The 11,396-nt window shown below is 32.7% G+C and overlaps 1 protein-coding gene across 1 annotated transcript in view; it reads left to right on the top strand.

The window, feature by feature from the left end:
• Positions 1-57: 57 nt before the first annotated feature.
• The window catches only part of LOC117322905 (ras guanyl-releasing protein 3-like), a 101,654-nt gene continuing 90,315 nt past the window's right edge, over positions 58-11,396 (top strand). Inside the window, exon 1 of the mRNA XM_033877852.1 lies at positions 58-232. Within this exon, the coding sequence (XP_033733743.1) occupies positions 211-232 (22 nt within the window). The 5' untranslated portion in view covers positions 58-210. The remainder of the gene's footprint in view (positions 233-11,396) is intronic.

The raw sequence follows: 11,396 nt of genomic DNA on the forward strand, positions 1-11,396 counted from the left end.
TGAAGCAGAACCTGTTTAGCTCCGTGTTCACTCAACCGTTTCAAAACAACACGCCAGACTGTATATACACAATGGTATATTTATAAACACGAGCTATCGGAGACTCAAACGCAATGTGCCGACACAGACCTCCCCCGTGATGTCTTATATTGCACGACGAAGTGGCCAACGTTGGTGAACGGACATAATTCAAGTCATGGCTGTTGTCTTATGCAACATCCTAAATCAAAAGGTTTGTGTATTACTATCATTTGTCACTTTTTCAACAACTTATAACTCTGTGCATTTATTTTTTTTATATATTGACTCTATTGACGAATGCTGATGCAGTTACATATATAATGCGCCTCATTTTATGCTTCTAATTAAGATGCATTCTTCTGGTGGTACAATACCATCTTTCATTACTATTTTTGCAGAAATTACCTAGAACTAGTTTATTTCTGATTAAGACTAAAAATAGACTTGTACATGACTTTTTAGTCAGATGGAATATGCATATATAGTTTTTGTAATGCTTAAACCTGAAATACACATGCAACCGTTTAAAAGACTGGACACTGGCCATGGGATATGTTATGCTCTGTCAATTAATATTGAGCACTCAAATCTGATCATGAGTTAAGACTTGCCATAGAGTCTACATGGATTAGTTTTTAAAAAAATCAAGCTATAGGGGTACCGTTCATCATCATGATTAAAATGTGTCCATGTATTCTTCGACTAAGCCTATATTGATTTAATAAGATAAAGGTTTAAAAGATAATTGCCTTTTGATAATGTAAACATTTTCTATTTCACTTAAATTGGACATAATTTGTAAAGTTTAGAATCATAATAGTATCTACTGCAAATATTGCCATATAAACAATGGATATTTGAGCTGTAGTCAAGTTTAAAGAGCCGGAATGACCTACATTTGAGAAAAAAAGTATGCATCTACATATTTATCTATGAACGTGCAGTCACATCATAATCGTTCTTATTCTTATTTATTTGTGTCTTGACAAATTGTAATGTGACAATTTATTTGTCTGTACTGTCATCACTAATTATATATCTTTCAATAGTGTTTTCAAAGTGCGAATTAGTTTGACACAAAGAGATAGGAGACGAGATTAATTATCTAAAAAGGTGAATCCCAACCGGCAAATATTTCTTAAAAAAAGACATATGTAATTTTCTGCATGCATACATTTTATGTAAGAAACTACAGCTTGTTATTAAAATTTTCTTCCCATACTTAGCCTTAGATTGAAGATATGTATATCTCACCTGACTTATTAGATTGTCAGTACCAACATCACATTCTAGTGTAAGCAGTCACAGTAGTGTGTTATATTTGATATATACGATGTATTAGGAATGTGAGGTGTACCTGTTCGACATTCCATTTGAGGATTTAATATAGAGTAAGCAATTTAACGTAATAAATCAGATGGGAAATATTTCATATGGTAATTTTCATTCATGACTTCAAATTTAAGTTAAATTTAAAGTGGTAAACTTGTTAAATCTATATAGTAAGTAGAATCTTTCATGTACTCTTATTAGAAAAAGTTAAATGAAATAATAAGTGAATTTCTTGTATGACTTTATCCATGTTTCATTAAAAAGAAAAACAATAGATATGATTTGTGGTTGTAAATGTTATTTTATTTTGATTAGTTTCAATATATATTTATATATATCATATATATGTATAATGTATAGATATTTTAATACACTTTATTATATGTACAAGTGAACTGTCATATCAACTTTGTTTCCAAAGATCAAGAGTTTTAATTAAAATATTTTGTAAGGAAGATGATACAGTAAACCAATGGTACAAAAGAACATCCTTACCAAAAAACTTGACTTCTGCTTCTGTGTTAAGTATTTATATATCTCTATTGAGAATAGGCATTACATTACAAACAATGTAATTATAAGTTGTTAACACCAGACAGATTTTGTTTGCAGACTCTGATGAGAAATCTATCTACATATCAATTAATTAGGTCACAGAGGTCAAATTTAAATAGGCTAAAATCTTTAAATGACTCAATAACCAAGAGGCCCAGGGACTTGATATTGGGCCTGTAGCATGCTGGGTGAAGAGCTACCAAGTTTGTTCAAATGAATGACCTTGACCTACATTAATGGTCACAGGGGTCAAATAGACTTAAATCTTTAAACAATGATTTCTCGATAGCCAATTCACAAGAGACTCTTTTATGTGATATTAGGCCAATAGTATGCTGGAATGAAGGACTAGAAAATTCATTGACATAAATAAACCTAGCCTACTATGATATTTGAATGAAGTGGTAATCAGCAAAGTATTTGCAGAAATGACCTAGATATACTTCAAAGTTGCTGTAGAGCCAGGTGTCAGAGCGATACATGCCCATTGGGCCTCTTGTTGCATCTTTCTGATCTTGCACCAAGAAATGTCCCTTTAATTACTTGCTATAATGTAGTATGATGTGCTCAAGGTGACCGTTAAGGCCCATTGGGCTTCTTGATTTTTTGTCCACATTTTTGCTCACCTGGTTTGATGGACTGCTGATCAAGCTATATGCCATATTGAGCAAAGGAGACCTAATGTTGTATAGTGAAGGGTTTGGCTCTCCTTGGGTTGCATGGGCAGACCCATTAGGGGAAATATATGTAAATCTGTTAAATTTTTACTAGTCCTGAACAACTGAATGGATTTTGATCAAATTTTGTCAGGAGCGTCATTGGATAAGGAAGATCAAATGTTGTATGAGAAAGGGTCTGGTTAGGGACTGAGACTAATAGGGGAAATATAGCAAATTCTTTCAAAACCTTCCTCTGTAGGAACAATTTGTGTCGGAATTTGTTCTGAAACATCCTGTGGGATGTACTTGTCGGAATGGAATATTAGAGGTAAATCCTTGAATTACCGGATACTTCTTCTGATGGATTTTGATCAAATTTTGTGTGGAGCATTATATAATTATTGGATGAATGAGACACAATGTTCTATAAATCAGAGAGTTAATTGTTAAACTATCCAGGTATTAATATAGCGATTCAGGCCCCATGGGTCTCTTGTTTCTAGAAATTTAAACTTTATTTCACCATTAACAGATGCTCATTTGTAATTGTAAAGGACCAGGATACAGATTTATCAGGTTTTGTGTTTAAAAATTCTAAAGCTGTTGCTTGGAAAATCCTTGATGAATAGCTACTATAATCATGTCTATTGATTGACATGACTGAACATCTGTAGTCTGTACAAATAAAGTCTGTGGCTTTGTTGTTCTGTTCTGAAATTAAATGTGATTGTCTGAATATTGGACAATTATATTGTTTGAGGAGAGCTAATGTCTCGTAATCAGAATCAGTGTGTTTCTTCATCAGTTGCTGCTATATGATAGGAACAGGAAGTCCAAGGCATAAATGGAAATCATACAATTTGGTTGGTCGATTATTTTCTAGCGAGCAACCAATCAAATTACACTTTCATAAAAAACGTCCTGTTTCTGAATGTATGATGACAATGTCACATTGTAAGACAATAGATTGACATACCTTTTATTCCTGTCCCATGTAGCTGTTTGGAAGGTATTGTCACAATCTAGATCATACCAATGTATTGTATTGACTTTCATTTGGATGGTTGCATTAAATGTCAGGTAGAGCTCCACTGTTAATAAGTGTCAGTATTTTTGGATTCCTTGTATTCAATAATATTCATTGATACCAATTTGAATAGTTTCATAGCATATTTGAAAGATTTAAAAATAGCGATATTTTTCTGCAATCTGATAATAAAAAAACTCCATTTTTTTTCTAAAGAAGATCTTTTTGGATTGTCTCATTCTTTATTAAAAAAAATCAAAATAAACTGAGAAATGGATATTTTGTTTTTACATTCACTATAAATTCAATGTGCTGTTACAGTTTTAGCCCAGCATCATCAGATGTATTCAAATCACTTTTTGTTGGTGGTCTGACAATCCAATAGTCTATCCATTTACAAACAGTTCTTTGTTTATGCTTTTTCATGAGAATGACTATAAGGATCGAGTTACAATTCCTCAGTATACCTATTGTAATAAAATCTTTAAAAACAATTTAAGATGTTATAATCAAACAGTTTATATCTATAGTAGTGAAATCTTAAAAACTGTCAGAAGTTATCATACCTGTTCATTACCCAGTTTATACCTATTATAATCAAATCTTAGAAAACTTCGAGATGTTATAATTCATTACCCAGTTTATACCTATTATAATCAAATCTTAGAAAACTTTAAGATGTTATAATTACCCAGTTTATATGTATAGTAATGAAATCTTAAAAACCTGTAATTATAAGGAGTAATTATACCTATATTGATTACCCGGTTTATACCTATTGTAATCAAATCTTGAAGAAAAAAAATGTTAGAACTTATAATTACCCAGTTCTATTCCAGTTTTAACAGTATTTTTTACTGAATTTATCATGGCATTATGTAAATGTTTCTCAAATTCGAGACTAAGATTTGGGCTTTTGATGTTTGCTATCATGTACCACCACCTGGGCCGCACTGTAAGAGTTTACTAACGAGGAAAAGCAGGGTAAGTAGATTCACCTGTAACTTCACGTAGCCCTTCACTTACGCGGGTCAGATAACAGCTGGCGAGTTTCACTTTTATCTAAAACACATAATAAAGTGATGTCATACTTCACAAGTACATACAATAAGGTTTTCTATCCTTCATCCACAATTAAAAGGTAGAGCCCATTAGTTGTCATATATTGATGGAAGCAAGTCTGGTGAATGTTTGGATGGTTAGATGTATAACATGTAAACTATACTTTATAATATATGTTTAACCAGCTGCTGAAATTGTTTATCTGTTATATATTACATAGGAAGTACATGTAGCTCACATAAATCTATATACAGTCATTGAGTAGCTAGAGCTATAGGGTGTTGGGACATTATTAAAAGCAATATTGCAACCTTTTAATTGCACGGTGGTGAATGATTTTGCAAAACTTTAATTGGAGAAAGAAAAGAAGAAAATGTGCATTTCTAAATTGTACTTATTTCAGTTTTCTGTCCTAAGACAAGTTTAACTTCCATCTGCTTTAATTACAAATCCTGGTTTATATGGGTAATTTTAACTTCGATCTTCTATCTGTTTTAATTACACATCCTGGTTTATGTGTAGGAATTAGGTATAAGTTTAACTTAATTCCAACAATTTTAATTACAAATCCTGGTTTATATGGGAAAGTTTAACTTCCATCAAATTTAATTACAAATCCTGGTTTATATATGGGAAAGTTTAACTTCCATCTATTTTAATTACAAATCCTGGTTTATACATGGGTTTAGCCAACGCTAATTGATAATGTGAGTTTGTTAGAGTATTTAGTATCAGATGTTGATAAATATTTGATTTAAAATAGCGAGTTATTCTGCAAGTTACTTGCTTGAATTTTTAACTCATATGGTTTAAGTATACAGTATACACATACACAAACCATATATAGGTTAATGATAAGTTATAGTAGTTATAATATACTTGTATAACAAAGTTAACCGTCTGTGTGAGTTACAAAAATCCACACAAAAAATTGTAGCTGTAAAAATCTAAAATCCATACAGAAAATTGTAGGTATAAAAATCTAAAATCCACACAAAAAATTGTAGATTCAAAAATCTAAGTCCATGCAGAAAATTGTAGCTGTAAAAATTTAAAATCCACACAAAAAATTGTAGGCTGTAAAAATCTAAAATCCAAACAGAAAATGTAGGTATAAAAATTTAAAATCCACACAGAAGGATATTTCATATAATCACATACGGAGATTTCAAAAGTTCTGTATATAATGGACAAATAATTAAAACAACATTGCTTGATCAAGATTTTATTCTCTGCATATCATACACATTTTTTCCCCTTGTTTTCCCATTTATCACTTAAAGACACATAAAAAAATAATTGGAGAACTAAGTGAATGATTTTATGTACAAATCCTTTGTTCACAGTGACAATACCTAAGTATGCTAATTATAAAGTCTAAAAGATCATGGGTCTTTGTATGAAGTCATATATGTGTTTCTCAATCTTGTAAATTACCAGAACCAACTATATTTAGAATGGAGCTCGACTTAAATTTTTATCCATCAAATCCTCTGTTGTTTTCATTTTTGACTGTTAATTTGAAAAAAAACCAACAAAACATATATGTGTTGATAATTTGTTCATGATGTGGAGAAGCACCTTCGAAGCTTTTCTCACCTTATTACTCAGGTATATATGCAGTGTCAGGAGACATATGGTTTTGCTCATGTTAAGACACAGATGCTTAAATTAAGTATCTTGAGTTGTCTGTAAATAGCATTTATGTATAATTCTAGAATGATGCGATGACATCATCATCAATCTCTGTAATAATGTCAACTTCATCATCAAACTCTAGAATGATTACTTCATCATCAATCACTGGAATGTTGACAACTTGATTATGAAACTCTCGGATGATGACGACTTCGTCATCAAACAAAGCAATGATGACAACTTCATTATCAAATACTGGAATGATGATGATTTCATTATCAAATACTGGAATGATGACAACTTCATTATCAAATACTGGAATGATGATGATTTCATTATCAAATACTGGATGTGACAACTTCATTATCAAATACTGGAATGATGATGATTTCATTATCAAATACTGGAATGATGACAACTTCATTATCAAATACTGGAATGATGATGATTTCATTATCAAATACTGGAATGATGACAACTTCATTATCAAATACTGGAATGATGATGATTTCATTATCAAATACTGGAATGATGATGATTTCATTATCAAATACTGGAATGATGACAACTTCATTATCAAATACTGGAATGATGACAACTTCATTATCTAACACTGGAATGATGAACACTTCATTATCAAATACTGGAATGATGACAACTTCATTATCAAATACTGGAATGATGACAACTTCATTATCAAATACTGGAATGATGACAACTTCATTATCAAATACTGGAATGATGACAACTTCATTATCAAATACTGGAATGATGACAACTTCATTATCAAATACTGGAATGATGACGATTTCATTATCAAACTCTGGAATGATGATGACTTAATTATCAAATACTGGAATGATGATGACTTACTTCATTATCAAATACTGGAATGATGACAACTTCATTATCTAACACTGGAATGATGAACACTTCATTATCAAACTCTGGAATAATGAAGATTTCATTTCAAACATTGTTTTAACAATGAAACCTGGCAAAATGATGTACAGCATGAATACTAACACTCAGACTGACCCTGTGCACACCTTTACTTTACACACAATGAAATGTATTTATTGTCCTAAATAAATAACCTTTATCAATTGCAATTTAGATGTAGACGAGATGAAGAAATAAACAGGTCTGAGACAAAATACAGCCTTGACAATTTGGCAAATCCATTAAGCAATGATTATTATACAGTTAACATAAAAATACGCCACGGAAATGTATATATAAATACATGAGATATATTATACACATGTAATTGTGTATTTCTGTACGACAGTACATTTATTTTCATTTCAGGTAAAAATGGTTATAATGATATATCCAAACGTAGTGTTTATATTAATATTTCTGTTCCCTCAGAAAACTAATTAAGTACAAGTCACAGTAGAGTGATGTTTACACCTGTACTTAATCTTTAATTTATTCATGAAATCAGTCTGGCATAAAAAAAATGACTTGGATTCCGACTAAATCCTTTATTGGATTGACATGATATCTTGTGACAACATTCTGATGATTAATACAACAACATTACATTTAATATATACTTTGTATATCACCTATAATATATCAAACAAACTAAACCGTCAAACCAATGGAAAGTCTAACACTAAATAATACAGTATTTCAAGCAGAAAATATAAGATCAGGACTGAATTATAATTATGAATGGAATACCAGTTATATATTTATAATGTTCACAAAGGATTTAATAATTTTTTCTCATTTTACTGTGATGAATATATGTAATATGTGTACATATTTGCGTTCATATATATGTATATACATTGCAATCTAATTATTTATATCATCTAATAGATAATTTGTCACTGTAGTCAACCAGGGTATTATTGAGTAGACCATCACTAAGAATGTGGATGTGGCACAGTGGTGTACGCTGCAGGTATTTCTGGCTAGGCAATTAGGTATGGTAGATCCTGAGGTTGATCATGAGATCCAGTCCTGAAATTGTCTTCCTTCATCATTTATGTGTTGCTATGTTATATACATTGTGTAAATGTACAAACATTTGATAACCTGTATTTATATAAAGGATGTTTTTAACCACCTATCATCAGGCCTTTTCTGAGCTCTTTGGTCCATCTGTCCTTAACAAATCTTACTAGTTCTAATTCTTTGGAAGTCCAGGAAGGATCCTTAGCAATCTTACATGTAGGTTCCTCATGGTCTCTTTCCGTGTATACGTATGTTTAGTTTTGAGACTGATTTTTAGGGGCCACAGTGGCCGAGTGGTTAAGGTGTCCCAACACTTTATCACAAGCCCTCCACCTCTGGGTTGCGAGTTCGAAACCTATGTGGGGCAGTTGCCAGGTACTAACCGTAGGCTGGTGTTTTTTCTCCAGGTTCTCCGGCTTTCCTCCACCTCCAAAACCTGGCACGTCCTTAAATGACTCTGGCTGCATTAATAGGACACTAAACAAAAACAAACAAGGACGTTAAGCAAAAACAAACAAAGACTGATATTAAAAAAAAAGCACAGACAGACGATGAACTTTTATTTTGTCTGCTGAATCTGCTTTTGCAATTTCTCAGGTAGCCGGACTAGCGGTAATTATTTTTAATAAATCTTTATTCTATATGTAGGTTCCATTGGGTACCTTGTTGTGGAAGTGCATTAATGCTGAGATTGATTAATACAGTTTATTCTTTGTCCCTAGTTCATGATCATTTGGAGATTCAAGAAAAAGAAATGTCTCAGACAGACAGCCAAGTCTCAGAAGTTTGACCAATCTGATTGATATCATCTGAATGCTTTCTGTGTGCCATGCCTGAACCTCTGAAGGTGCCATGATCAGGGCTAGGTCACATTCGAATGACCCCCCAATCTGCTACATATAGATAGTCATTCAATATTGACCAATAAGAGACGTGCATTCAAAACAAAGTCACAAAATTATCTGAAAGTTAATGTGGACATGGGATAAGGCCTTTTGTGCATCTTAGGTTTAACTTAAACAGTATCTTAGCTTTGTCAATAAGGATGTAGTACAATCAAAGCTGTCTATCTGTTACCCTGTTTTTAAGTCACGTTGTCTTAATTCAACACTAGTTTTGTCGCCCGATGTATTTCCTACATATTTTACCTATATCACCCTGTGTAACATGTCTGTATCACATTATCTCAGACAGAATTTGTAACATCTTACTGTATGTTGTATTATTTGAATTTGACACCAAGCTTGTCAATACACTTTCTAGGACACCTAACAAAATCTTGCGAGATGTTGTGAACAGCTGACAGGCTTTCAACTGAACTAAGTTAAACCTCAGAGATACTGGTATGAAAATCATTAAAGATTTTGATCTAGGGGGATCGAAATTCAGCACATTAATAAAAGAAATGCATTTATGAAATAAAACGTCCATCGTTGAAACAAACGCAACATGTTACAGTGACTTACATGTAATGTTAGAGGCAAGAAACTTATGACAGACTCGATCCTTTGTAGATCAAAGTTGGCAGGATAGCTCGCAAATATTATGCCAACTTGTCGCCAAGTATAAGGCATTAATTCAAAGTTCATCAAATGGATGGCTCAGATGGTTTGTGAAACGAAACAATGTCACGTTTATATCAGTCTAAATGGCATTTTATTTAAAATATTTCTTCTTTTAAAAATAGAACAAGTATAAACAGGTTTTTAATTATATAATACATAAACGTGAAATTTACATAGGAATGAAATACAGATTATGATGATAATCATATTACTGTTGGTCTCTGTCCGAGATCATTAGACAGGTTTCACTATAAATTGAAGGATATTTCAATGTGATGCTATATTTATGTTGCCTTTGCTATGCATGAACTAATTGTAAACAAGTGTAATTGTAAAACAACAAGGCTAATTATCGTGATTCAAGTAATTGTTTGGCCAGTGTTACACAGACATACACATTATCTATATATAGCGTGTATCTATTTCTGGGAGGACAAAGCATATGTGTACAGCTATATCAGGTGGGGGGTACTTTCATATCACCTTCTATCTTCAGATCTATCAAATATCATATCATGAGGAAGAAGTTCAGATGTACCAAATATATGTAACTGATATTCAACCTGTCGCTCATTTATCCAGCTTGTGTATGTCCTATTCTAGTTTACCTGTATTTTACCTACCATGTTCTGATACCTTTTGTTGTAACCAGGCATCTGCCTCTCGTTAGTATTTATAGAACAAAAATATTAGCCCCTACTCTTACTATATCAACAAGGTGTAACACGTTAAGATCAGATGATGCATCGACTGTGATGTTGATGTTGATGTTGATGTTGCAGGTTTAAAGTCTCGATTTAGGCTACAACCTCTACTCGCGACTCTAGGTTAGAACATTAGTTCGGGGTGACGGTTAGGTGTTGTCAGTTGGTGATCCCCTCCTCCTTTCTCAACGCGAGCTTGGGACCGGCTACGGCGGAGTTTGCATCGACTGTGGAACGGAAGTCGGCTATTTGTCTTAGAACTGTTTTAAAACGGACAGTCTGACTGGTCGACAATTGTAGTGAGTATTGTTTACAGAGCTGTTGACCAATCAGATTGCCCCTACATACCGCTCTAAAATACGGTATGTAGACTACTTCTGTTCCACAGTCGTTGCATCGTCGGCTATCACGATCCCTTTTGATCCATATGCTCATCGTCACACAATAAAATAACATGCATTGATAATTAAGATTTCTAAATCAAGGTACGTCACTGAAGTTTGTGTGCATTTTATATTTAAGTCGGATTGAACATTTATAATAATAAAATAATAATAATAATATCTTTTATTTATCCAGGGTTACATATTTAGACAATGTCTAGTTTACAAAATGGCCCTGCATCCTATATATGTACAAACATATGTACAATTCAAAGTGAATCGATGCTCATCCCCTACTTCCGACTTTCAAGTGTGTTACACCTTGTTGATGTAGTAGGAATAGAGGCTAATTTTTTTATACCCCACTACGGGACGGGATGGGACAGACATTTCTGTCCCGTCCCGTCCCGTCTCGATGCAATGTAACAAACTAATCTCAGGAACTGCTGATGCGATCCTTAACAGTGTTTTGAGGTGTC

The sequence above is a fragment of the Pecten maximus genome, chromosome 3 (assembly GCF_902652985.1).
Source record: "Pecten maximus chromosome 3, xPecMax1.1, whole genome shotgun sequence".
NCBI lineage: Eukaryota > Metazoa > Mollusca > Bivalvia > Pectinida > Pectinidae > Pecten > Pecten maximus.